This window comes from Rattus rattus, chromosome 7 (genome assembly GCF_011064425.1).
Source record: "Rattus rattus isolate New Zealand chromosome 7, Rrattus_CSIRO_v1, whole genome shotgun sequence".
Classification (NCBI taxonomy): Eukaryota; Metazoa; Chordata; class Mammalia; order Rodentia; family Muridae; genus Rattus; species Rattus rattus.
In genome coordinates, this window is record NC_046160.1 from 126,115,728 (window position 1) to 126,142,922 (window position 27,195).

Below are 27,195 nucleotides of genomic sequence, written 5' to 3' on the forward strand. Positions count from 1 at the left end.
AGTGTGCCTATACTCAGACCTCAGTTTCAACCTTCTTCCCTGGCCAAACCTCCCCTAGTCTCACAGGTTTCTGTGAAGCAGATGCTCTTGCTTCCCAGTTGGTATTCACACGCCCCTGTAACACCGCTGGCTCCACTCCGTATGCGGTTAGCGGGCACTGCCCGTGGTTTGTGCTGAGTCTCCTCGAGACATAGAGTGACTGTCCCCACTGCCCAATGGTTAAGAGCACAGACTGCTCTTTCAGAGGTCCTGAGTTCAAATCCCAGCAACCACATGGTGGCTCACAACCATCTGTAATGAGATCTGATGCCTCGTCGGGTGTCTCCGAAGACAGCTACAGTGTACTTTTATAAATAAAATAAATACATTGATCTTTAAAATAAAAAAAAGGAATGGGTGATCCCTTGCCTACTGATACTTGACTAAAAATACAATATTAAAATTATTCAAAAGGCCGTGCTGTCTTTATATTGTGAGAGGCAGAGGGGACACTAAATCCTGAGGGAACTTTGTTGTGTGAGGGAGTAACCCTCCTGATTACTGTGGAGTGGACTTGGCATGTACAGCCTATGCTCACAGATGATACACGTGTGAACACACACCTGGCAAGAAATAGCATGTATTGTTTTGTTTGTCTATTTTTGCTCGACATGACCTCTAAGTGCAGGCTAAGCCGTGTGTTCAGAACACAGACAGTAATCTGTTCCATTTTTGGAGGGATTTAGTGAGAGATGATACAGCGTATACAGAACCCTGTGTGCTTTGCCCAGGGAGGGTGTGAGGAACTTTTTTTAAAAAATGTATTTATTTTATTCATATACGTACCCTGTAACTGTCTTCAGAGACACTAGAAGAGGATTGGTTGTGAACCACCATGTGGTTGCTGGGATTGGAACTCAGGTCCTCTGGAAGAGCAGTCAGTGCCCTTACCCATTGAGCCATCTCGACATGCTTACTTTCAACTAGTTTGCTAAGCTACGATGCCGTGTAGCTGTAAAGCATTCTTGAACTCTTGGGTTCAAACACTCCTCCCGCCTCCGCCTCCCAAGTGACAGGGGCTAAAAGGACCCCGGATCTCACTTAGCTTTTAGAACCAAGCCCTCAGGTGAGCAGGCACTGTTTTACCACGTTTCTCTTACAGATGAACTTGTTGATGTGTTTTCCGTGACTTAGCTGAGGCTAAGCTGTTAAGTCAGCGACCGACCACAAATCCAGGTCTCTGGATGAAAACCCAGGGCCCTTTGACCTCCTCAAGCCGCGCCGGTCTCTGTGTGGTACCTACCACACTCTGCTCATCGACATTCGTGTGTTTGTCAGGAAGCACAAGAGAAACACTCCAGCACTCCCTCCCTCACCGCGCTGCAGCCCCAGTGAGTTTTAGTTCTTTGGTTTTGTTTTTCCCCTGAGACGGGGTTTCCTCTGGGTAGCCCTGGCTGTGCCTCACTCTGTAGACCAGACTGGCCTCCAACTCACAGAGATCCTCCTGCCTCCTCCTCCCAAGTGCTGGGATTAAAGGTGTGCCCTACCACCACCCAGCTGCCTTTTGTAGTTTTTATTTTAAGTCTGAGCCTCACCCAGATGCCGGGGCTGGTCTTGAACTTGTGATCTTACTGCTCCTGCCTCCCTCCTAGCTCATAGCAGCTTTTAAAAACTTCCATATCTTCAGGCGGACTCTTGTCGATCTTGACTTTGTCTTCAGACAACATCCTGCGGGGAGTGACTTGCCTGTCGTTCTGTTTTTATACCTCTTCCCCAGAGAACCAATGTGTGAGGTGCTTCATGGAGGCGAGGCCACTGCTGACTTTAGATTAGAGAGAGATGCCCACACAGAAGACAGGTCCAGTGCTTGGACGGAGCCCTGTCCAGTACCCTGGGAACCTGTTGGAACCAACCACCTGCTTGCTGGGTCCTTCCCAGCCCAAGGCTCACCTCAGACATCTTGGGTTCCAGCCCATACCTCCAGGGGAGGCAGGCTCACCACCTCTTAGCTGCAATTTCGGACTCAGAAAATGAAGCACACGATTTTCAATGGTTTCCAGTGACTTCTTTTAGTTCAATAGTTCTGCTTGTCCATAATGGTGTGGGTTTGTTTGGTTTTGCCCTGTCTGTGGTGCTAGAGATGGACTCCGGAGTCCTGAACGCGCATGCCCAGTCCCCTGTACAGAGCCAGTTTTGAGTGTGGCTGTGGGTACTACCTTAGACCCTTCTAGTATGTTAGCATTTTAGAGCCCAGTGGCTTAGGGAAGAAGCTGCAGTTGTAGGGACCAGCATATCCTGGTCACCCAATACTGGCCCCTACACTAGCCTCGCCTGTGGGCACTGGCTTAATGCTTGGGTGACTTTCATAAAAACCTGACACTTAGGTGAGTCATAAGGATCACCTGTCACACAGGGTCTGCCAGAACCCGGCTCTGAAAACTGTGGTTTCAACCCCACGTGGTATTGCGTGACCAAACGTGGGGCTCACGTAAAAATGGGCAGGAGAGAAAGGTTTCTGAATGCACAACCACCAAAAATTAATTGAAAGTCAAAGTCATGATGAATCCAGGGTGTGTCTGACCACGCTCACAGATGCGTATCACATAGCTTCGCTGCAGCCTTGGCTGTGAGCACAGGTGGGCGTGTCTGCAGTGGGCGTGGCCTCTGGCCACTCAGCACCAACCAACCCCGTCTGAGAGAACTCAGCCTATAGCAGTCTTTCTGCTCTCGGAACTGCACTGAAAACGAAGACTCACTGTCCATACCACCACTCCTCAGCACAAACGTGCAAATACGTGTTTGCGCCATGTTGTGACTGAACGTTTGATTTAAAAATAAATTTTATGAGTGGTCGCTGCTTGTACACCTGCCTGCCAGAAGAGGGCATCAGACCCCACTACAGATGGTCAGGAGCCACCAGTTGGGTGCTGGGAATTGAACTCCGGACCTCTGGAAGAACAGCCAGTTCTCTCCAGCCCTGAGTGTTTGATTTTTAGAAGTGTTGTTTGCTGACTTGAATTCCATTTAAAAAAAAATTGTTCAATGAATTTTGGCTTAAGACTTGGACAAAATGTCAAAAAACATTCTGAGACTTTCCTAAACATACTTAGGTTTTGCACATGTTCATGTGAAGTAGCTCCTTCAGCATCAACAATTAATAAAATCAAAGTATCAGTAAACCCTGATGTTTTAAAAGGATGGTTTATGCCCGGAAACATCACATTTTCAGCTAAAAGTCAACATGACTCCCCTTCTCATTAGAATGCGAATTTGCTTTTGTTTTAAATAAATGGTAGGATGATATGTGTGTCAAAGGATTGTTTAAAAAAAAAATTCTTCCCCAGCCATCGGGAGGCAAAGGCAGGAGGGTCTCAGTGAATTTGAGGCCAGCCCCGTCTGCACAGCAAGTTCCAGGCCAGCCAAGGCTACCTGGTCTCAAAGAATAAACATTTCTTTCTATCGGTAAATGCTTGCTTCCTTTCCTGTTTTATAACTCGATCTACTATAGTCATGTAAAATATTCTCAGGTGACAGTGGATCTGGAGTGGGGAGACTTTGGTGCCTAGAAAGCTAAGCCAGGTTGCCAGTCCGGTCCTGAGAAAGCCGGGCTGGGGAGGGTCCCACTGACTCGGCTGAATTCATTGGCTGCTCCTCCCGCCCTTCCTGCTTGGTTCAGCAGGAATCTGAATCCTCTGTAAACAAAGCCTGCTGTGTGGCCTGAGGGGCCGGGATGATTCTTCCCATCTGCTGGGCAGCCGCACTCCAGAGCTTGGTGGGAGTGGCTTGGAGCCTCATCCCCAAATTCCTGCAGAAGGGGGCGGGCGTTGTGTTTCCCACCAATAAGGAAGCCCAGGGCTTGCCCCCGCCCCCGCCCGCGGGCATCTCAATGCTGCTGCCTTCAAAGGCCCTGGGGCATAAATGCTGATCACTGCCACCGGTCCCTTTTGGAAAACTCAACCCAAAAGGGATGGCTCTTTGTCACATGCACACCCAGGATGGACCACCTAACTTGCCGTGCCAGATACCACCTATAGGATGTGCCTCAGTTTCCTGTGCCATACATACGGGTTCCCTTTTCCCATAAATCTTAAGGGACGTAATCTGGATGACTGTTTAGTGAACTACAAACCTCCGTCTGGTGGCTGTGACTAATGCACAGTTAATAGTAGCGTGTTTCAAAATAGTAACACTTTGAGATGTGTGGGGGATGGGTGTGTTAATTAGATTTAATACTCAACATGGAATGTGTATATTAAAACATCACATCTTTACTCTGTATGGTACTTAAAAATTGAACTGACAATTATTCTTTACCCATTAAAATATACCTTGTTGGGTTGCATAGCAAATTATTCCCTTGTCTGTCTGCATTTCTTTTCTTGAGATAGGCTCTCACTGTGTAGCCCTGGCTGGCCTAAAACTTGCTATGTGGATCAGGCTAGCCTCAAATTCACAGAGATCTGCGGGCCTCTGACTCTCAAGTGTTGGGATTAACGACATTGTGCCAACATAGCCAGGCAGTTTTCTTTCCCTGTCCCTATATTCAGATCTGTCTGTCCCAGGCCTCTGATTTTCGCCCCTCCTGTCTCAGGGACCTCATCTCATATGCAAGCAGAGGGGACTCACACAGACAAAGATGGCCCTCGTGTCCCTCAACAGAACAGTCTGGTGGGACTACAGTCATAGGCAAACATACTCTTGGACCCAGGGGTCCTCATGGGGCACATACCTCGCATGACTGCTTGTTTCCGTTCTTTCCATATGACTGACGCACCCAAGAATACAGCCTCTGTGGCACTGGCTCACCTTAGAGAACCTCGTGTGGCCTCACTCTGGGAGTGAGGCAGAACTGTTCATTGCCATGGATACTGTGGAGGGATGCATGGCATGCAATCTTGACAGTTTGAGCCTACTGGTGCTAGTAGGTGCCCCAACAGCGGGGTGGCGGGGGGCATCATCTTGCTGTGTTAGTTACCAACTACAGAATGTGGGTTCCTGACTCAGGGCATTTGTGGGGCTGTGCCTTTGTGATATACTCAAATAGGTGAGTATAGACAGAGGAAGAAATCCAGCCGATGAGCGTTCCTGCCTTAAGTCTGAAAGGACAGCTGAAGAGCTGTCTCTGAACCCTCTCCTGATGGAGAATCCTTTCCGACACACTGGGATTAGGGACTACAGACCATCTGGCCTTTGGACAAGCCGCACAGCATTGAGGTGTCCCTTCCTTTCTCTCCTAGCTGTAAACCTCTCTGTGACCCCTCATGGCTGAATAACGCTCTTCCCAGCATGCCTTTGTCCCACGCTTCTCCCCACACAATCGAGTCTACAGTTTGTTTCAGAGGGTCTGCCTTTGCAGAGAGACTCACAGCAGCAAGATTTAGGGGAGGCATTTGGAGGGCAGCCTTGCTGCAGCAGCAAGGGTTAAGGGAATAATATAAACATTTGAACGGAAGCTCGGAATAATTCGGAGTTCCGAGGGTCAGCATTAGTTACCCAGTCTTTGGTTATAGAAAGACTGTGCTTTGTAAAACAAATTGTGCTCACATGGTTTTGCAGATAAAATGTTTCCAAGTGTAGTGTTCCTCTTATCTGAAGCATTGTTAACGAGGGACTGCAGACCCCCACACACTGCCAAAACCAAAAACAAACAAACAAACAAACAAACAAACAAAAAAACCCAAAACTTTTCCATAGCCTGTGATCTCCAGAGTCTTTCTCCTTGGGGCTGGACATATTGGGTGTTACCCTTTGAAAAGGTTATGTGGTTGGCCCAGACTGGTCTTAGCTGCCCTTTCTTGAAGATCAGTCCTGTTATCTGGGCAAAAGGATCATGGGTAGAGCTGAACCAGTTTTCTGTGCTTGCAGTCACCAGCCCTGTGGACTCTGTGTTTCTCAATGAGAGCACCACAGAGGCCACCCATTCAGGAGGAGGACTGCCTTTTCGTTTAAGGGACAAAAGTAAAAAAAAAGTGTCCCAACTTTAAAATCACAATCTTCAAGGCAAGATTTCAGATGTCCTGGCCTATCCGTTTACATAGCAAGGTCATGAAAGTTATAGTTGGAGAAAAGTATTTTTTTAAAAACGGACAAAAGCAGCTATCGTCACCACCTGTTAGAAACCACAGAGCCATGGCAGCTCTGCTTTCTACTCAGACCCGAGTGGATGACTCACCAACGAGTCCTCTACTATAGAGGAATTCAGACCTGAGCTGAGGCAAGCGGAATTTTACGAGTCTGGGGTCTGAAGAGTTGGCTCAGAGGTTAAGAGCACTCGTAAAGGACCCAGGTTCGATTCCCAGCACCCGCATGGAGGTTCCCAACTGTCTATGACTCTAGGCCCAACGAATCTGATACCCTCTTCTGGTTGCCAAGGACACCAGACATGCACATGGGGAACATATATACATGTAGGCAAAACACTCATGCACAGACAATAAAAATGTAAAAGTGAATGTGTGTGTATGTATGTATGTATGTGCGTGCATGTATTTAGATAAAATCTCACTGTGTAGTTCAGACTAGGTTTAAAATCATGGTCCTTCTACCCACCCCCCCAGAACCCACTTCAAGATTGTATTTTACTGACCATGAGGTTATTAGTACTAAAGTTAGTTGTCAGGGCACACCCCCTCTGCATGAGAGACCCCTCTTGGAAGCTGGAAGCTATCCACTCCTGCACACGTCGGATGTCTGTGAAGGACCTGGTGGGGGGCAAGCGTTTGCCCTCAGATATCCTGTGGCTTTGTAACTTCTGAGAGCCGATGCCGTTCTTTTCCTCAAACAGGGAACACGACACCAAGGTCTCTAGTCCTAGTACTTGGGAGGATGAAGCTGGCTGATCATGAGTCCAGGATCGGTCAAGGTCATGCTGGGAGACCCCGTCTAAGACAAACCAAACCTCAAATGAAGAGATTTGGTATCAGAGTTCATCACAGAAGACAGCCGGCAACTTGAAAGGAGGCTTAGCTGCCCCAATGTCTTTATAAAGCACTTTTAAGGTGACAGATTATAAAACTGTGAAAGACTAGATTGTCCCCAGATATGGGCCAAAGAATATGCTTCCAGACCCTGCAGAGGCTGCTGTCCTATTGTATCTGAGGCCTCCGTAGCTCGAGGCAGTGTATCCCATCCCAGACACACCAGCGGCTGCACAGATCCTATTCTTGACTGTGAACCGCCCTCCCTGTGCAGAGGGGCCAGCGTGCGTGTGAACCTCAGGGGGTCACTGTCCTAGCAAAGATGAATGCCCAAAATCAGAAACAACTTTGCAGCCAGGGCAGCTGATAGGCAAGGCTTACTGCTCCAAGCTAGACAGACATCTGGGGACTGGCAGCACCAGGATCCAAACGGGTTTGATCTAGCACATCCTTGTAGCATCTATACCTCATGGCTCAGCATCACTCAACCACGTAAGCGTCAGTTGTCCCGGCTGCTCCTGTGCCAACCTGGAGACCCATACACCTTTATTTGAGAGAGTTGTGCGCCTTCTAATACAGAGTGACACACTTTGAGTCATGGCCGGCAGCGGCTGATCCGTCTTTTCCTATAAACTCTGGTTTCTTTTCACCTATCTTTGTTAAAACGAAGATGAATAGATATTACCTTTAGATAGGCAAATTGCAGTCACCTCTTTGTAATACTAGTGCTCTGGCAGTCTGGAAGGATGCTCTCAACTGCCTGGCAGGCTTAGAGATTAAGTCAGATAAACCACCAGGGACCAGCAGGGGACAATCTCTAGGTTACTTCCTTGAGTCTCAAATGCTAATGAGATTTTTAGGGTGTCTGACGGTTTTTCTTTCTTCCTTATGATTTAAAAGATGATCACTTTGGGGAGCCTGGTACTGTGTGGGGGACTTGATGGTTTTGTGTTATGTGTAGAGGGAGGGGCGGCCCCTTGGAGAGAGACGTCTGACAGTCACCAGGCTTCGTGAAGCAGCACCTGCAATGGGATGGCTTCCGATGTTCCTATCACGAATGGCAAATGTCATTTCCTTGTCTCCATGTTAACCTTGCCCACTTACTTGGGGTAATAACCGTGGGCAGGAGGTCTGCCTGTTTTTGCCAGAGCCTGACTCCAGGGACAGTGTGTGTAGGCAGGTGTGCACTCCTGGTGCTGAGGTAAAGAAACAGGGACTTAGAGCCCCCCCAACCCCATCACCAGGCAGGCGCCCTGCGGGCCAGGTGAGAACTGGAGCAAAGTTCTTGTTGTTCCTCGTCCACAGGATTTCTACTGATCCATTTAACCCGAGTTCGAAAGCTGTGTGGTTTGTTCAAGGTTGAGGTTGAGGGCACAAATGGTGAATGTAAGTCTGAGATTCCGTGGTCCAGTGCCACAGTGGATGTTTAAGAGCAGGGAGGGGGATGTGGATTTTTTGAAAAAAGGTTTATTTTGTTTCTAGGTTTGTGTGTGTGTGTGTGTGTGTGTGTGTGTGTGTGTGTGTGTGTGTGTGTGTGTGGTGTGTAGGTGCCCATGGAAGCCAGAGGCATCAGATCCCTTGGAGCTGGAATCACAAGCTTGCGAGCCACCTGCTGTAGGTATTGGGAACTGAACTCAGGGCCTCTTCTGCAAGACCAGGAAATGCTCCTTAACTGCTGAGCTATTCCCAGCCCCACCCTATTCTGAGGCAGGTGTTAAACCCGAGAATCTTGTGAGAAAAACCTGTCCCATAATGTTTGAGTTACTTCGAGGCAACCTTGAATCAAATGCTGGTAAGATGATGGGCTCTGGCCAATACCATTTCAGGGTACCCAGAAAATAGCTACGAGTCATATTGTTCAGAGGCTCACAAAGGTGAAAGCCACAAGATCATATTTCCCATCAGGTTCAATCTGGGGCAAGTCTGTATCCTGACATACTTCCTCCCGCCTACCTCCCGCCTACCTCCAACCAGGGGCAAACATAAATCCTGATGCATTTCCTGCCCCCTTACTTCCCACTACACAGGAGCAAGCACATCTGGTGCAGTTGAGTCAAACAGACTTGTTTAGGGGAGCAAAAACGTGGTTTGTTATCTCTGACAAACCATGTAACAACGTCCGGCATTCCAGGAAGTATCTGTCCTTGGGCGAGTGGGGCTTACAGGTTGGCCCTAACATAGGGTTGTGTGTAGCCCAGGCTGGCCTTGAAATCACTGTGGAGCTGAGGATGGCCTTGATCTTTTCTTTTTTTCTTTTTTAAAGATGTATGTATGTATGTATGTATCCACACTGTCTTTGACACACCAGAAGAGGGCATCAGATCCCATGACAGATGGTTGTGAGCCACCATGTGGTTGCTTGGATTTGAACTTGTGACCTTTGGAAGAACAGCCAGTGCTCTTAACTGCTGAGCCGTCTCTCCATACCCAGCCTTGGTCTTCTGATTCTCCACTTGTACTTGTTAAGTGCTGGGACTGCAGGCACGCACCACCACACGCGGTTTATGGGATACTGAGGAGCAAACCTAGAGCATCGTGCATGCTGGGCAAGGGCGCTACCAACTGAGCTACATCTGCAGCCCTCGCTTTCGTTCTGAGTGCGTGTGTGCGTGCACTGCATTTCTTTTTATGACAAGGTGGTGCCGTGCAGCCCAGCCTGGCCTCAGAGTCACTGTGATCCAGGCAGGCCCACACTTAGGATCCACCCTCCCGTTTCCACCTTCCCAGTGCTGCGCTATGGGACACCTTGCCTGGCAACTGGTTCTGATGGAGAGAAATCTGCTGACGGCTTTACTTCTCATCCTTCAGCCTGGCGCTGTGGCCCATGACTCTCAGCCTATGTCCTATCCTGTGTGCAGATGGCTCTCTTCCCATATATGTCCTGTAACGACAGACCACTTGAGAACCATGAAGTCACTGAGTTGTGTGCCCGCTTGTGATATACACAGCATCAGAGTGTTCTGAGGGTCGGCGTCAGTACTGTGTCCTCAAAACGGTCTTTAGGCAGCTGATAGCTGATAAAAGTCTCTGAAGTTCCCATTTTCTTCCTCCTGGAAAGGTCAGTGTTATTGAGGTCAGTTATTTTCTTTGAGGTAGCAGGCGTGTTTGTGTTATTATTACATTTTGTGTGTGTGTGTGTGTGTGTGTGTATGTGTGTGTCTATGTGTATTTGTGTGTGAGTGTGTGTTTATGTGTGTGAGTGCATGTGTGATGTGTGTGTGAGTGTGTGTATGTGTGTGTTTGTGTGAGTGTGTTTGGGAGTGTGTGAGTATATGAGAGTGTACATATGTGATGTGTATGAGTGTGTGAGTGTGTGTTTGTGTGTGTGAGTGCATGTGTGATGTGTGTGAGTGTGTGCGTGTGTGGTGAGTGTGAGTGTATGTGAGTGTGTGTGAGAGTGTGAGTGTGTGTGTGAGTGTGTTTGAGTGCGTGTGAGTATATGAGTGTGTGTGAGTATATGAGTGTGTGTATGTTTGAGTGTGTGTGAGTATATGAGAGTGTACATATGTGATGTGTGTGAGTGTGTATGTGTTTGTGTATGTGAATGCATGTGTAATGTGTGTGTGAGTGTGCATGTGTGATGAGTGTGAGTGTATGTGAGAGTGTGTGTATGTGAGAGTGTGAGTGTGTGCATGTGTGGTGTGTGCCTGGCGTGGAACACTGATGGTGGTCAGAGGACAGAGGACAGCAGTTGGCTTTCAGTTCACCGTGTGGGTTCCAGCAATTGAACCTAGGCCGTGAGGTTGGGCAGCCAGCGCACCTACCCACTTAGCCGTCTTGCCGGCCCCTCAGTCATTTCCGAGAAGCTGATTACAGATCCTTCTGGTATGAATAATTTCAGTTTGTCCATCAGCCGTTTTTCCCGAGGGAAAATTGGGTTCCGAGCGAAGACTCCCAGCCAGATTGCGGCTGTGCTGCTCTGATCCTGTGAACTGATGCCCTTTAGGACCTGCGCTCGAGGGTTGAACTTGAACAGTGTCTTAACCTTAAGCCATCTCAGATCAACTTTCATTTTGACTGAGAGTCAGCAGCAATGAAGACCCTAAGCACTTGGGGTCAGCACCTCCATCAGTTCAGATGTGACACATTGTCATGTGACACATTGCAGCATTGTGACACAGGAAATGACATCGTGGTGTCATTAGGAAAATGTTTCTTGACCTCCTACACTTTCCTGAGGATATTTTAGAGTTGGGGACCGTGTGTTTAGAACTGCCACGCAGGAGGTTTACAGGCGGTGACCCGGTGACTCGTGTGGCACGCTCCTGGGGATGGCTTTGCACTCGATGTCCTGGCAGAGTTCCTGACTTCTAGGTGCCCTGGCTGGATGTGGAAGGGGTCCAGTAATGGGTCTCATGGCCGTGATGAGTATGGGGGATTCTGTGGGGATCGTGGGGAGGACCTGCAACTCAGCTTGCTCTTCAGGTAGTGGCGTTTCGGAGAGGATGTAGCCTGAGCTGAGCTTTGAAGGATCAAATCAGGTAAAGAAGGGGTGGGGTGGGCGGAGACGGAAAGACCAGGAAGCGGGAGAGCATGAGCAACACCTGGGAGGTTGCAGCCGTTCAGGAGCCGCCGGGCTGGGATAGGGCACCGAGCCTAATTCCCAGCAAGAAGCCAGGGAGTGTATGCCCAGTGTTTGCCCCTCAGACGGGGGAAATCACAATGGTACTTCTTGTGTTTCCTGGCCCACAATCTCCACGCTGCCTCTCCCTCCGTGTGGCTGGACACACACGAGGGCTGAGTTTGCATTTTAGGAAGACCGTACTAGAGGTGTAATAAAGAGAGATGACGGGGACCGGTGGGACTGCCGTGGGGTAAAGCAGTTGAGGCTGTTAGAGGAGCCCCAAAACAGCAAATGACCAGGAGAGACCAAAGTAGAGGCTGAGGAGGCGCAAGGGACAGAGACGACGCACTTGATCGTCTATCGTGCAGGGATTTAGAACCAACAGGATTCGGCGATCGATGTGATGTTAATCGTAAGAAATTGGGACTAGCCAAGGCTGTATCTAGGTTTATACATTATTGAGTGGCTGCACAGATGGCCATTCACAGGGGTGGGGGAGCCTGGGAGGAAAAGAGGAAGCAAGGAAATGCGTTTAACATCGTGTCTTACAGGCACACACAATCATGAGCACACGCGTTCGCACACACACACATACACACAGACACAGATATACATACACAGATATGTACACACAGAGACTCATGCACACACACACAGATATGCATACACAGATATGTACACACAGAGACTCATGCACACACACATACACACACAGATATACATACACAGATATGTACACACAGAGACTCATGCACACACACAGATATACATACACAGATATGTACACACAGAGACTCATGCACACACACAGATATACATACACAGATATGTACACACAGAGACTCATGCACACACACATACACACACAGATATACATACACAGATATGTACACACAGAGACTCATGCACACACACAGATATACATACACAGATATGTACACACAGAGACTCATACACACACACACACACACACAGATATACACACACACACACACACACACACACATACACACAGAGACACACACACACACACACAGATATACATACACAGATATGTACACACAGAGACTCATGCACACACACACACACACACAGATATACATACACAGATATGTACACACAGAGACTCATGCACACACAGAGATATACATACACAGATATGTACACACAGAGACTCATGCACACACACATACACACAGAGATATACATACACAGATATGTACACACAGAGACTCATGCACACACACACACACACACACACACACACCTATAGCAGATTGAGCTCTAGAGCAGGGGGGGCTTTGGCTGGAGGCCCCAGCATAGGTGATGGATGAGCTTCTGCTGGGGGAGAGAGGACTTAACCGCTGTAGTCACAAGGGCCGTGATGACACCTGGGAGTGGGCCTTCCATGTCCCTCCTACATACAGAGGAAAACAGAGAAACTGTAAAACTCTCCAGAAAGCCTTGGAGACATTCGGATGTGTGCACAGTGAGCCTGACATCCACAGGTGGATGACAAGTATTTTTGGTCCTGAGGAAACTCAGTCTTCAAATCTGTACAGGTTGGCAAGATGCTGATCATGGTTTTTAGTTGTTTGCCCAGCGGGATGATTTTCTGTTGAAAAGAAGGCATTTCTCTTTCCCCTCTTTGGTTTCAGAGTGCTCAGAAATTTTACTTTCTTTCTTATACCAGTGAGCATGCTGGAATAGTTTCTGTGACATTGGAAGAGACTGTGGCAGATGTGGTACCTCCTTTTATAAGAGGCTCCAAGGAGATGGGAAGAGAGGAGCTGAAGGCCTTAATTCCCACTGTAGGTTTGCGTACCAGGAGATTGACTTCTGGATGTCGACCCCAGCGACCCACTCTTATCAGCTGAGCCCTACCTAGTAAAGATTCCACACACTCCCAGATAGTTCTGTGCTACCGGCTGGAGACCACCCGTTCAAACACGGGAGTGCATGGGAATGTTTCAGAGTCAAACCAAAGCAGTCTGTCTCCAATGTTTTCGTTTAGAGCTTTTAGCTTCGCCCGCACGCCATCTTTTGTCATGACTCGTTCTGCTGGTTTCTTTTGTTCGGCTGCAGTGAGGGCTGACACGGTTCTTTGGTTTGTCCGTGCGTCCTGCCTTCATGATTCCCCAGATAAGCTTTGTGGTGTGTGGTTCTTGCTCATAGCGCCCGTACGCCGTACACTGCAGGGTAGAGGAGGGACAGGATCACATGATTCGCTCGGCACATGACAGCTTGCAGAGCGAGGATTACCACAGACAAGGAAGAATCTGGGCCTCTCCACCTCATAGTTTTTCCACTTAGTTGGTGGTGGAGCCTTGGCTGGCGCAGTGCACACTCAGCTGCCCATAATGGGCAAAGCATACGCCAACACCGCAGAGGGCTCTTCCCCCGTAACCTGCTGTACTTCTCTGAGGTACTTTGCTCCCAACCACAGCTCGCACCTCTTCACCTCAGACAAGGACCTGGGGCAGTTCAGAATTGAAGCTGGTTTTGCTTTGATTGACTTCCAAGAAGGGTCGCGTTCACGCGTCACGTGCGAGCCATTGGTGTGCAGTGAGCTGGACTGGATGGATTACAGGAGTCGGGAAGTGTGAGAGGAGGCAGCTGTGAGCTGGCAGGACGGCCAGGTTCAGCCTCTGTCGTGAACAAGTCTACCTGCTCTCCACCCAGGGACCACCTGCTCCGGTGCTGTTACCCGGTCCCACTGGGAGCTTAGCGCAGGGGCTGGCTGTGGTGACAGGATTCCCCACATCAACTTTACATCCTCGCTCGCTGATTTTACTTCATGTGTGTGTGTGTGTGTGTGTGTGTGTGTGTGTGTGTGTGTATCTATATGTGCGAGTATGTATGTGTATTGCATGTGTACATTTCTATATGTGTGTGTATGTATATGTGTGGACACATGTATCTGTGTGTATGTGTGTATATGTACGTGTATCTCTGTATATGTTTATGTGTGTGCATGTGTATATATTGTGTATGTATGTGTGCATTGTGTGTATATGTATCTGTGTGTATGTGTGTACGTGTTTATGTGTGTGCGTATGTGTATATATGTGTGTGTGTGTGTACACATGTAAGCGGGGACCAGAAATTGGTGTTACCTCTTCTTCAGTAGGTATTCTTGTTTTTGTTGTTGTTTTTGGTTTTGTTTCTGCTTCCGTTTGAGACAGGATCTCTCCCTGGCTGACTTGGCGCTTGCTGACTCTGCTAGACTAGCTGGCCAGGAAGCCCTAGTATCCCCCTGCCTCTGCCTCTGCAGTGTGGGATTACAGCCGTGTCTACCCTCTGGGGTTTATGCATGGCTCCACCCTGAGTCCGAGCTTCATGCATGTGGTTGAACTGTCCCACAAAAGAGGGTCATCATTCTTTCCAGCCAGACGGGCTAGCTGTGAGTCCCACATTGCATTACTCAGGGTGATGGTACTCAGGACCTTCTGACGTCCAGAGCTTTTGCTGTTAACTGCACTCGGCCTCTGGTCTCCTCCAACTGTAAGGATTCTACACTGTGAGGATTCTACAAGAGATGATGACATGGGATAGGGGCTGCTCTAAAACTCCTCAGCCTGCACGTGCATTCCCACACGCTTTACATGGGCTTTGTAACGCTTCTGTGGCTAACCACAAGCTGTCCACGGTAAGAGGATATGTGGTTAGATGGCTGGATTGCTCCCCCAATGGGGGCAGGGAGGCCAGAAGGCAGGTCCAAGCACATTGGAAGCTGCCACATCGTCGGCAGTGGAATCCTGAGTGGTCAGCTGACAGACGACCTAGTGTGCAGAAATGAAAAATCTGGCTGCCCGCTTTTGAACAAAGGCACCGTCCAGCGTCTGGGGCCGAGCTTACTTGTGACGAGGAGCACTGGTGTCTCAGTGGAGAACAGACTTGGTCCACCTTGGGTTTCTCAAAACCGCCTCCTTCCAAGATGGCTCTTTTTCTTTCTTTTTTCTTTAAGTTCTACCTTGAGTCTATCTTAATGGTGGCTTGAACATTAACTGCAGGAACTACGTATGAGGATGCAGATTCACATCAGTCGGCCCTGGTAACTGACAGACAGACACTTGATACTAGGTCACCTGAACAACAGTAACCATATTTATAAGACATGTTAATGTTTAATGTTCTCGCTGCCCATCTGTCTGTCTGTCTGTCTGTCTGTCTGTCTTTTCCTTTCTATTTTTCTTTTTTCTTTTTTTTGAGATGGGGTCTCACTATGTAGCCCTGGTTCTCTTGGAGCTCACTGTGTAGATCAAACTGACTTGGGACTCACAGACCGAACAGAAACTCCTGTTTCTGCCCACTGAGTACTGGGGTTAGACAAAACAAAGAAGAGAAAACGTGAACATGCCTTACACATATTTCTCTACCTGCCTTCCAGTCCTTAGCCTCTGTCTCCCTCGTTTTCTGAGCCTGACCTGTAGAGTCCCTCTTGAGTGGTCTGCTCAGGGCCACTTTTGGTTGCGCCTGTGTTTGCTTTGAAATGTCTCTTGTTTTCTCTTCACTGTCAGGAGTGTTCCTCAGTAAGGCTGTTGAGGTGCCCGACTCTCCCGCTCAGGCTAACGGTAGAGAAGAGGTGTGTGGGGTGGATCCTCAAGCTAGAGCATCCACCTTCTCCTGCGTGTGTCTTTTCCTATGTGTGTTTGCAGGCGCGTGTGTGTGAGTGTGCTTGTGGGTGAGTGAGTGTGAGAGAGTGCATGTGTGGTGAGAGTGCATGTGTGTGTGTGAGAGTGCATGTGTGTGAGTGTATGAGAGTGCATGTGTGTGTGTGTGTGTGTGTGTGTGTGTGTGTGTGTGTGTGTGTGTGTGTGTTTTCATGTCTTTGGGCTCCGCTCTAGGCTGCTGAGGCCTCTCTCCAGCCTTTCTCTATTCCACCATCCCTTCCTTTGGCCCACCCTGCCTCACCAGACACGCCGGCTGGTTGTCACCAGGCCAATCCATCTGTGTTTTCTGGATCGGCACTGGGTGTCAGTGGGGTGACAAGTGTGGGTTCCAGCAGCTTCTTCTGTGGAGCCTTGCCTCCCGGAAGCAGACCAAAGTCCCTTTCCGTTCTAGTTGAGACCCCTAACCTCGCCAACACACCCTTGGGTGCCAACACAGAGTTACAGGGCGTCAGGATGGCTTACAGTACATAGCTAGCTTTGTTTTATCCTAAGTCGACTTTTTCTTTGTAAAGCCACCATTCAGGAGACTCTGGTGGCAGCAGATGAGCTGTTTTTCATGTTTGTGCCAGTCCCTGGCCATAGAGGCGGCCACCTCCTGCATGGAGAGTGTCAACCCTGCCCTGGTCACATGGCAGTGATATCTTGACTGGGGGCATCTTCTTCGGAGCATGGTGCAGCAGGAGGGACGGAAGCTTGGGTTAGACCTTGCAATGACTGGACGTGATACATCTTCTCGGACCCTGAACCTTTATGATGGATAAAATTCGATCAAGAAACCACACAGCCCCAACCTGACAGTTGTGTTCTTCATAGAAACATATGCCCCAGTATGTGTGCACGGACTGTGGGCTCCATGGGCACTTGGGGCCTGCTGTGTTGCTTGATCCTGTGACACAGGTTGCTGTATCCCATGGTACGCTGAGCTCACTCTGGGTTTGGGGTAAAGAGCAGAGAAGCAAACCTACCATGGCACTTACTTTCCAGCGAAATGAGCAGTGGACACGGTCATGAGTTCGTGTCCCGAAGAAACAAAGACAGTAGCTGCGGGCATGAGGCTTCTAGTGGCTCCGAGATGCCAGAGGATTTCAGAGTGAGGCTCTCAGATGCCCACTGTCCTCAATGTGTGATGTCCCCTACCTTTTTAATTCTGTTTACTGGCTCTGGAGATAGAACCCAGAGGCTCACACATGCTAGGTAGGCACTCTGCCCCCCATCCTGTTCTTCATTTTTCACTGAGGAAATCCCGTCCGAAATAAGTTTATACATGAAAAGAAACCCCTTTGTTTTATCCTTCATTCCTTTCCACGCACAACTAACTGGACCTCTGCCCCTTGCAGCCCATAGCAAGGTTCTGAACCAAGCGAAGTCCGTGATGTGCACAAGAGGTGGTAGCTGGTCATGAATTCAAGTTTGGAGTGAGTCCCTAAGAGATCACCGTGACTCTCTCTCTCTCTCTCTCTCTCTCTCTCTCTCTCTCTCTCTCTCTCTCTCTCTGTGTGTGTGTGTGTGTGTACACAGCATCTCCAGCACACAGCAGTATTTAGCTGACTTCCAAACATTTCAAGTTATCCCATGATGCCTTAGGAGAACTTTTCCAGTTTGATAACAGTTAGACAAAAAGGACATGAGAACATAGGCCAAGATAAAAGGACAAAAATTCTACCATACACTCACTGCAGCCACACAAGGGCGAGGCCATCAGTTTCCCTCTGATTTTCAGTGTTAGGAATTCATGAAAACCTGCGTTTGTTTTGAATCCCTGTTCTTCCCTCACCTGAATTTGGACCTCGCTCTGGACTCTCCTCAGGTCACTGAGGGTCCAGTCAGCTTTGTGGGCATGGTGGGAACTGGATGTTGCTCTCGTGTCTGTACTCCTGTGTTACTACCACAGTTATTTGTTGGTCAGCCTCTCTGTGACATACAGGGGCAGTATTGAGTTGTCCCAGCTCATCTGAGACAGGGGAAAGGCTGACTTCATTGAGTCGAGCTGACAGATCTTCTAGATCAGACGCAGTCACACATTGCTACTTGGAATGAAGTCTTCTTTCTTGGTCTCTACTCCACTGACCCGCAGCCTCTGCTTGCAGAAGCCCAGCTTACTGTCTCTTTCAGATCTGGGGTCCGCTCCTCCTGCAGACGTTGGCGGGACCTCTCTATCAGTCAAGGGCCACTGTGAAATCTTTTCGTGGCTAATCATACAACTCTTCACTCATGTGCATCATGGCGCCTGGCTTGGGACACGGAACACACACACGTAATTTTCTGTGAAGTGACTTTCAGAGACACAGTTCTGAGGACAGGCCCAGCCCTAGGACGAGCAGGACTCTGGGTCCAGACTGACCCCATGTGGTCTCTAGCTAGGCCTGGGGGAGTGAAGCTGAAATCCTTCAGCCAGGGTGTCCCTCCCCCTCCACTCACCCAGGACTGTGCATCTCACAGGAGGATCGTGGCCCTGGCCTTAAAGTGACAACATATATGTCACGTTCCATGCAGAATGTCTTGTATTCTTTTTGCTATCAGTTCTCAGAGCATAAAAATACTTTGCTGCAGACAATAGATAATAAAGTTAATTTTGTGGGATAGTTTTCTGAATGTTGAGCAAACTTTCTTTTTCATCATTGCATATATGATTGGTTGTGAAATGTTAAATCTCAACAAGTATCTGTGTGTGAGTGTGTGTGAGTGTGAGTGTTTGTGTGTGAGTGTGTGTGTGAGTGTGAGTGTTTGTGTGTGTGTGTGAATGTGTGGTGTAACTGTGTGTGTGAGCATTATGTGAGAGCTTGTGTGTGTGAGTGTGAGTGTGTGTGAGTGTGAATGTGTATGTGAGTGTGTGAGTGTGTGTGAGTGTGTGTGAGTGTGTGAGTGTTACTGTGTGTGTATTGTGAGTGTGAGTGTGTGAGTGCGTGTGTGAATGTGAGTGTGTAGTGTGTATGTGTTTACATGTATGCATGGAGGTCAAAAGTTGATATTGGGTGTCTTCAATGGCTCTCTGCTTTATATTTTGAGATGGTCTTTATTGTGGTTTGAATAAGAATGGCCCCCATAGTCTCATATATTTGAATATTTGGTCCCTGGTGGTGGAACTCTTTGGGAAGGATTAGGAGGTGTGGTCTTGCTGGAGGAGGCGTGTCACTAGGGGTAAGCTTTGCGACTTCAAAAGCCCTTGCCAGGTCCAGTCTCTTTTTCTCTGCCTCCTGTTTGTGGATCAGATACAAACTCTCAGCTACTGATTACTTCAGAGCCACTCCTGCCTGCCTGCTGCCATGCTCCCCACCGTGTGATGGCCATGGGCTCACTCGTGGAAACTGTAAGCCAGCCCCCAATTAAATGCTCCCTCTTATAAGTTGCCTTGGTCATGGTGTCTCTTTACAGCAATAGAATCATAGCTAAGTCTTGCACTGTACTCAAACTTACAGAATGAGCGAGGCTGTCTGGCCAGTGTCCTCCAGGGATGCACTGAGCTTCATCTCCCCAGCTGGCTATTACAGAGCTGCTGCACCCCACTTTTATCTGGGTTCTGGGGATCCAAACTGAGGTCCTTATGCTTGCCCAGCAAGAACTTTACTAACTGATCCCTCTTCCCAGTTCCTCCTCCCTGGGCTTCCTCCTCACCCCCAAGCAATACTTGTCAAATATTTTGGAAAACCTCATGGATGGGACGAGTGCTTGTCATTTGGATAAGCAGCCATCTGGTGTAGAACTTAGGGTTTATGACTGACCCCGCAGGCCTTGGACGAAGTCTGGGAGATTCGGAAGTTCTCCCTCTCATTTGAGGTGAGGGTTGACAGCTCAGTGATAGGCAGGGCCAAGGCACTGCACATCAGAGGCTGTGAGGCTGGGGATGCAGATAAAGGGTGAGCATCTTAATAGGATGGACTCAGGCCCTGGGCTCCTCTTTTAACGAGAACAAAGTCCCTGTTGTTCCTTGACCTTTTAAGCAGGATGAAAAATCCTTCTCAAAAGACCTAATAAAAAAATAGTCCTGGATGAAACACTGTCTCAAAAATCATAGATAGATAGATAGGTAGATAGATAGATAGATGATAGATAGATAAAAGATAGATGATAGATAGATAGGTTATAGATAGATAAATGATAGATGATAAATAGATTGATGATACATGATAGATGATAGATGACAGATAATGGATAGATAGATGAGGGATTGATAGATGATATATAGATGATAGATAGATTGATTGATAGATGATGGATAGATGATAGATAGATAATAGATGGTAGATAGATGATAGATAGATGATAGATAGATAGATAGATAGATAGATATAAATAAATAGGGTGAAACAGACAAGCTACCCAAAGACCCTTTTATGCTATTTTTCACAGCTGTGAAAGTAATTGATTAAACTTAATTTTTATAATCATAATTAGCTGCCTTGGGAACAGAGGGTAAGTGGTGGAGCTATAAGGTTGTCTTTTTGTTCCTGGAACCAGGGGTGTCACAGAGCCTGTCTGGTGTCAGCAGGGTTCTGCTCTCAACTAATGTGGGAGAGGGAGGCTGGGTGGGGACCCCCTCCTGAGTCCGGCTCCTCTCTGTGCTGCATTCGAGGACTCCGGTCTCGTCCACCCCGCTCTGTGTCGAGGCTGTCACTGGGCTGAGGGCAGTCTGGGTGACCTCACGGCTGAGCCCTGCAGACTGCAGATTCACTTCAGCAGCTGGCGTCTCTGGTGTCTCCGAAGGCCAGGCTTCGCTTTCTGTTGCGATAACAATAACTTTAGCAGCAGTGACTCACACATGGACAGTGTTCCTAATCTGAGGACTCAAAGTAGAAAAGGCTGTGGAATCGGAAACTTTTAGAGTATCGCCGTGGTGTGTTTTAGATTTCAGACATTTGCCATGGCTACTCAATAAAACACAGGCCTGAAAACCTTCAGAACTGGAAACACTCCTGGTCCGAACTAGTTCAGATAGGGGATGCTCCACCTTTGTGTGGATACGCACTACCACTGGGGAGTGTCTCCAGGACATCAATGTGTTAATATTCGGTGTTAGGTACATTTTAGCATGCATTCTCATGAGAACACCAGAGGCAAGAGCACTGGGCCTGGAGTGGTCAAGCTACCTGCCAGGGTTAAGGATCAATATGAAGAATCCTACTGTGTGTGCCCTGGCTGTGCTCTCTCTACTGTACCTTGCTCCCTCACAGCTCTGGAGTTTCTCTCCTCATAGTACTCAGCGGCCTTTCTGGGGACCATTGGCACCATGATAGGGATATTCGCTCTTGACTGAGTCTTACAAAGAAGTTACTTGCTCAGGCCTCTATAGTTAAGTGTCTCACCACAGTGGGCACAGCACCAGCGCTAGAGAGTCTGGGGTTGTTGTGTAGCTGCTGTCTGGTGTACGTTTAATTTTTTCCAAACCTTTTTTTTTTTAAATGATGGTTCTTAAACACTTAACCTTCCTTGTAGCCCATCACCCACCAGAGGTAGTGGGAAAGAAAGGATACAGGGTAAATGGACCTGTTTAGGAAGGTTCTTTGGAGCAATTCCCAGCTGTGTCACCTGGAAATCAGCAGTTCAGTTCACAGATTAGCGGTCAGCAGCAGCTGGATTTAGTCAAAAACACTTCATGGCTACACCAGCAACCAGTTCAGTAGAGTCGGGTTAGCAACAGTGGTGACACAACCTAGCAGAGACAGCCAGGCCTCAGCCTCGTCTGGAGTCAGCAGGAGGGACCACGGGGACACCAGTAGAAGTCCTCAGCTGTGCCTCTCTCAGGGAAGTGAAGATCAACAAAGATGCGAGACTCACAAGCGTTGCACAGCTAGCTGTACCAGCAAGCCAAGCTCTGTCTCCGTCACTCCATGGAGTCCTATGTATACCCTCCAGATATCACGTGTCCTCCATGTGCTTGCCTCAGCACGTGCATCCAATCAGCCTGAGTCCTCGGAAGTGTCAAGAAACTGCAGCAGGCCACCAGAAGTCCTTTGGTGCATCTCTCTATGGAGTCCTGACAAATGCAGCACAACTGACCACAAGGCTGACCAATACATGTGTGTCCTTAACAAAGAATCCTTCATCACGTGTCCTGTCACGTGCTTTAGCAGACTATCCTCTCTCCTGTGTCTGCTTCAATCAGATGTTCCTTCATGAGTCTGCCTGAGCCTTTCACATCTGTGTCCACTTTAACGAAATGTGTTTGCCCCAGCAAAACACCACCCAACTGACTTTCCAGAGGACCCTTAAGTTTCCACTTCTGTCTGGAGACAGGCACTCTACAATGGGAGAGACTTCCTCACTGGCTGAGTAAGCAGAACCCAGGCCGCCCAAGTAGCAGGTGCCCCACGAAGTGGGTTCCACTTTCGAATGGAAGTCGTAAAAACCTAAGAGCTGGTTAGGGTGTGGCTGGTTGGTACAATGCTTGCCCAGCATGCACAGAGCCCTGAGCTTACTCCCCCAGTGTTGTATAAACCATTTGTGATGGCCAAACCTATAATCCATGAACTAGGGGGGTAGAGGCAGGAGGATTAGGAGTTCAAGGTCATGCTTGGCTACCTAGCAAGTTCGTCAAACTACGCTACATAAGACCCTTTCTCAAAGATAAGTAAACCCCAATGCAAGGAGTAGAATTGGAGAGAAAGCCTGTTGTTTTTTTTTCCAACATGTGCTCTAACAATACAAGAAAAATGACTTACAGCTCAAGTGAAAACCTTAAAGTCTCTAAGATATAAAGGCTTAAAATAAGCCTTTTAAAAAATGATTTAGTTTTACTAAAGTATGACTGCCCAAATGATATATTGTGGCCCAAATGATACATTGTGGCCCAAATGATACATTGTGTATCGGTGCCTACAGGGAGAAGGCATCAGACCCTTTGACATGAGTTATGGGTGGTTGTGAGCAGCCATGAGGGTGCTGGGAACTGAACCCAGATCCTCTGCAAGAGCAGCCAGTGCTCTTAACCTCTGAGCCACTCTCCAGCTTCTTGTTATGGCCTCTGTTTTAATGACTTCCCCGGATAAGTCGCGCAGGAGGTACCAGTTCTAAAGTGACTTTAAAGGAGGTAACGCATGGCAGTTTTCTTTGTGCCCCATTCCTAGTTTAACAGTCTTCTTGTCAGAAATGAGAGAGGACGTTCCTTTTCAGGCTGTGGAATTCAGCGACATGTTCGACTGTTGGCAAAGGTCTGCATGGGTCAGGCTGTGGGCTTCGTCGTTCTCTGACTGATCCGGTTCCCCGGCTACGTGCAAGGGAGAACTCAGACTCAAGGGCTGCCAGGCAGTGCCCCAGCCACACTTTGGAGGGTCATTACCTGGAGAAATGGAAGAAAGCAGACAGTCACAGCTGACCAGGATCCAAAAAGCGCAAGGATGACCTCACAGGGAAACCTCAGCAAGGCTCAAAGGCAGAGACTCTGAGATGCTTTGGTTTTTCTGGGAAAACATTCAGTTATACTTTTTCCTATGCAAATCTGATGATGCAATTGAAAGTCTGATTTGGTATAAGACTTCTCACCTGTCCATCCCTCTGTCTACTCATCCACCCACCTACAGAGGACACGGTGCTGCTGTTTTCAACGGCGTGTTTTAGACAATTGCCAGCTAGTCATTTCTGTTCTGCTCCATGTGTGGAGATACGTGGCTGACTGTACACATTTGGACCCTACAGGCTTCCGTACTGTGTTGGTTCAGAGCCCCATTCACAATTTTGTGTGTCTTCTTTAAAAGCTGTTGTCTACATGAACAACCCAGAGAGGTCATAGCAGGCCTTCCTATGTTAGCATTCTGTGACTACAACAGGAGACTCATGTTAATAAACTTATAGGAAATGAGGTTTATTTGGCTGCTTTGGGCCTGTGTTGTGGCAGCATCTTGTGGCCAGAGCTGTCCTTGCAGCAGAACCACTCACCTCATGTCTGAGAAGCCCCACAATCCTTTGCAAAGGCCTGTGTCCAGTGATCTCACAATGACCTCATTGCCTCTACCAGGCTGCACCCCCAAAAGCATAGCCACCTTACCACCTGAGCTTTATTTTAACACTCAGGTCTTGAGAGAAAGCTATAACATTATTTTTGTAATTTGTGAAACACATTATTAATAAGTTATGAATTCTTACTTGCACAAAAATGTTTAGAAACTCCCAGGCGTTGGTGACATATACCTTTAGTCCCAGCACTCCAGAGACAGAGACAGGTGGATCTCTGAGTTCGAGGCCAACCTGGTCTATAGGGTGAGTTCCAGGAGAGCCAGGACTACACAGAGAAACCCTGTCTGAAAAAAAAAAAACATAACTAGATAAATAGACAGAAGATGGACAGGTACTTAACTGATGATAGATAGATAGATAGATAGATAGATAGATAGATAGATAGATAGATAGATAGATAAATAGATAATAGATGATAGATAGACAGACAGATAGACAGATGATAGATAGACAGACAGACAGTTCAGAAAGGCGCTAGAGAGCTGTCTCAGTGATTAATAGTATGCACTGCACTTCTAGAGGACTCAAGTTCATTTCCCAGCATCCATTGTGCCACTCACCAGCAGAACTGCCTGTGAGGTCTGTTCCAGGGGATCCAACACCCTCTGCTGGCATGTACACACCGCACACTGACATGTAATTAAAGTAGAACAAACTCCTAGAACTGTTGAGAGAATACTCGGGAATTTTGAAAGAAATCTTAAATTTGACTTAACTGACACTGTGTAATGATACTGATAATAAGTAGCTTAGTTACAGCATGCACGTATGCATCAGCTTGTACAACACAGTCTAAGTGAAGCAGATAGAGAGCTCGCGTACTGTTACCATAACCGGCTGACGTAGATGCTGAAGTTGTCCCCATCCTTCTGGTGGAGAAATGGGGGTATCTGGTGAGGAGCAGAGGTGGAATTTGAGCACCAGTGGTTTGACTCCACAGTGTGTTCTCTGTGTAACGGAAGGAAGGCTCTGTCTCTTCCGTTAGAATTGCTGATAAGTGGTAATACCTATTTCTTCTTCCTCACAGTTGCCACCCCTTTCACTGCGGCATGGCTCTTTGCTTCTCTGATTTTGATTACATGACACTATCCTTTTCCTACTTTAGTCCTGTCTTCGTCTTTGTATGTAACCTGTGTCTGTTGGGCCATGAGATGAATTTTCCGCAGAACCCATATGGTAGGAGAGACTAGACTTGGGAAAGCTGTGCTCCGACCTCCACACATGTGCAATGGCGCCCGTGCACGCACACAAACACACACACACACACACACACACACACACACACACACACACACACACAAATAAATAATTTTTTAAAGCTCTAAGGGAAGCTTTGGATTAGGGTTTCTATTGCTATGATACAACACTATGTTAAAGGCAACTTACAAAAGGAAGAGTTCAATTGACATAATGGTTCCAGAGGGTTAGGGTCTACAATGGCAGAGTGAAGACATGACGGCAGGTAGCTGGAGCAGAGGTCACGAGCTCACCTCTTGATCCACAAGACAGAGAGCACTCTGGGAATGGCACTAAGTTTTTGAAACCTCAAAGCCCACCCTCATCCTCCTCCAGTGGCACACCTCCAACAAAGCCACACCTCCTAATCCTTCCCAAACAGTTCCACCAACTAGGGACCAAGTATTCAAACATCTGAGGCTATGGGGCCATTCTCATTCACACCTCTGCAGGGAAGGTGCTGTGGTAGGTATGTAGTCCGTGATAAGATTTTAAGAACAAGGTGGTAGAGATAAGGAAGGTGTCCAGGGGCTGGGAACTGTGCCTCTAGTTAAGGTAGTGCCCATGACTGTTACATAAGGATTTCTTTACCAGACAGAGCTGACCACCCAATGTTTTGTCCTTCAAAAAGTGGGACCGTGTTTCCCCAGTCTGTGCTAATCTGGGCATGGCTGTGTCTGGTGTTGCTGCTGACGTTCTCCCTTGATCTGGATTCCTCTCCATCTGCACAGCTAGCACTATGTGACCATGGTTTGGGAAGGATCTTAGAGATGCGAGATGGATTCAGACAGACCTACTTTGGTTTCAAGAGGCCGAGTGGCTACAGGCTTTAGCACACCAACAGGCAGTGTGGTCCTCTGACCACAAACTTCTGGTCAGCTAGCACCGTTGGATAAAGGCAAGAGGAGTAGGCAGAGGGTTCTGCAAATGTTGAGAATTTGATGGAAACAGAGTCTGGCATCAGTTGAATCCCCTAGGTTTCCCTAGTACCACAGAGCAAGCAAACAAATGGGTTTGCACTTAGAAAAATAGAATACCAGTTGACACGTTAAACGTGGCAAGCCCATGGAACATGAGATGCTGATAATGGGAAGAAGAATGAAATTCCATAAAGTAAACCGTCTCATGTGATTCTGCCCACGAACCATTGTCTTAGGTCGGTAGAATGTGTCGCGTTCATGTGGTGTCCCAGTGCATGCACAGATCTGGTTGTCATGGGCTGTCCTTCACTTACCTGACACTTCTCTCTTGTCTAGATGACAGCGCGTCTGCTGCCAGCAGCATGGAGGTATCAGACCGCATCGCCTCTCTGGAGCAGCGGGTCCAGATGCAGGAGGATGACATTCAGCTGCTCAAGTCGGCGCTGGCCGACGTGGTTCGGAGGCTGAACATCACAGAGGAGCAACAGGCTGTCCTTAACAGGAAAGGACCTACCAAAGGTGGGCATGGTGCGGCACCCATAGCAGCATTAAATATTTGTCGGTTTACCCCCAAAACTTACTCCAAATCAAAGTGCCCTTAGCCCCAGCCACTGAACCAATCTCACTAAGGTTGACAGTCTTTGTTGGTGTGCTTTGGGTGAGTTGTCCTCTGTGATGCCGAGGTGTGTCTTTGTAGACGATCCCTAAATGCTTTTGAGTCAAGGAAGGGACAGTACACATGGATCACTGAGATCATTTAAGATTGCATGGGGCAGAGAGAGCTGACAGAGAGAGCTTTAGCCCCCGCTGGGGGTTCCACCCAGAAAGTCCACTAGTATGTCCCATCCCCACCTGTGTCCTTAGCTTACAACAAACACAGCAAAGTCACGTGATGCATGGCAGCCCCTCACTCAGTCTGGTGTAGATGTGGGAGGCTCCCTTTAGAAAGTTGAGTCCAG

The 27,195-nt window shown here is 48.1% G+C and overlaps 1 protein-coding gene across 4 annotated transcripts in view; it reads left to right on the forward strand.

The window, feature by feature from the left end:
* The window catches only part of Eml1 (EMAP like 1), a 128,591-nt gene that overhangs the window by 29,693 nt on the left and 71,703 nt on the right, over positions 1-27,195 (forward strand). For all 4 annotated transcript variants that reach the window (XM_032908404.1, XM_032908403.1, XM_032908401.1 and 1 more), the window contains exon 2: positions 26,573-26,755. In XM_032908404.1, the coding sequence (XP_032764295.1) occupies positions 26,599-26,755 (157 nt within the window). In that variant the 5' untranslated portion in view covers positions 26,573-26,598. The remainder of the gene's footprint in view (positions 1-26,572; positions 26,756-27,195) is intronic.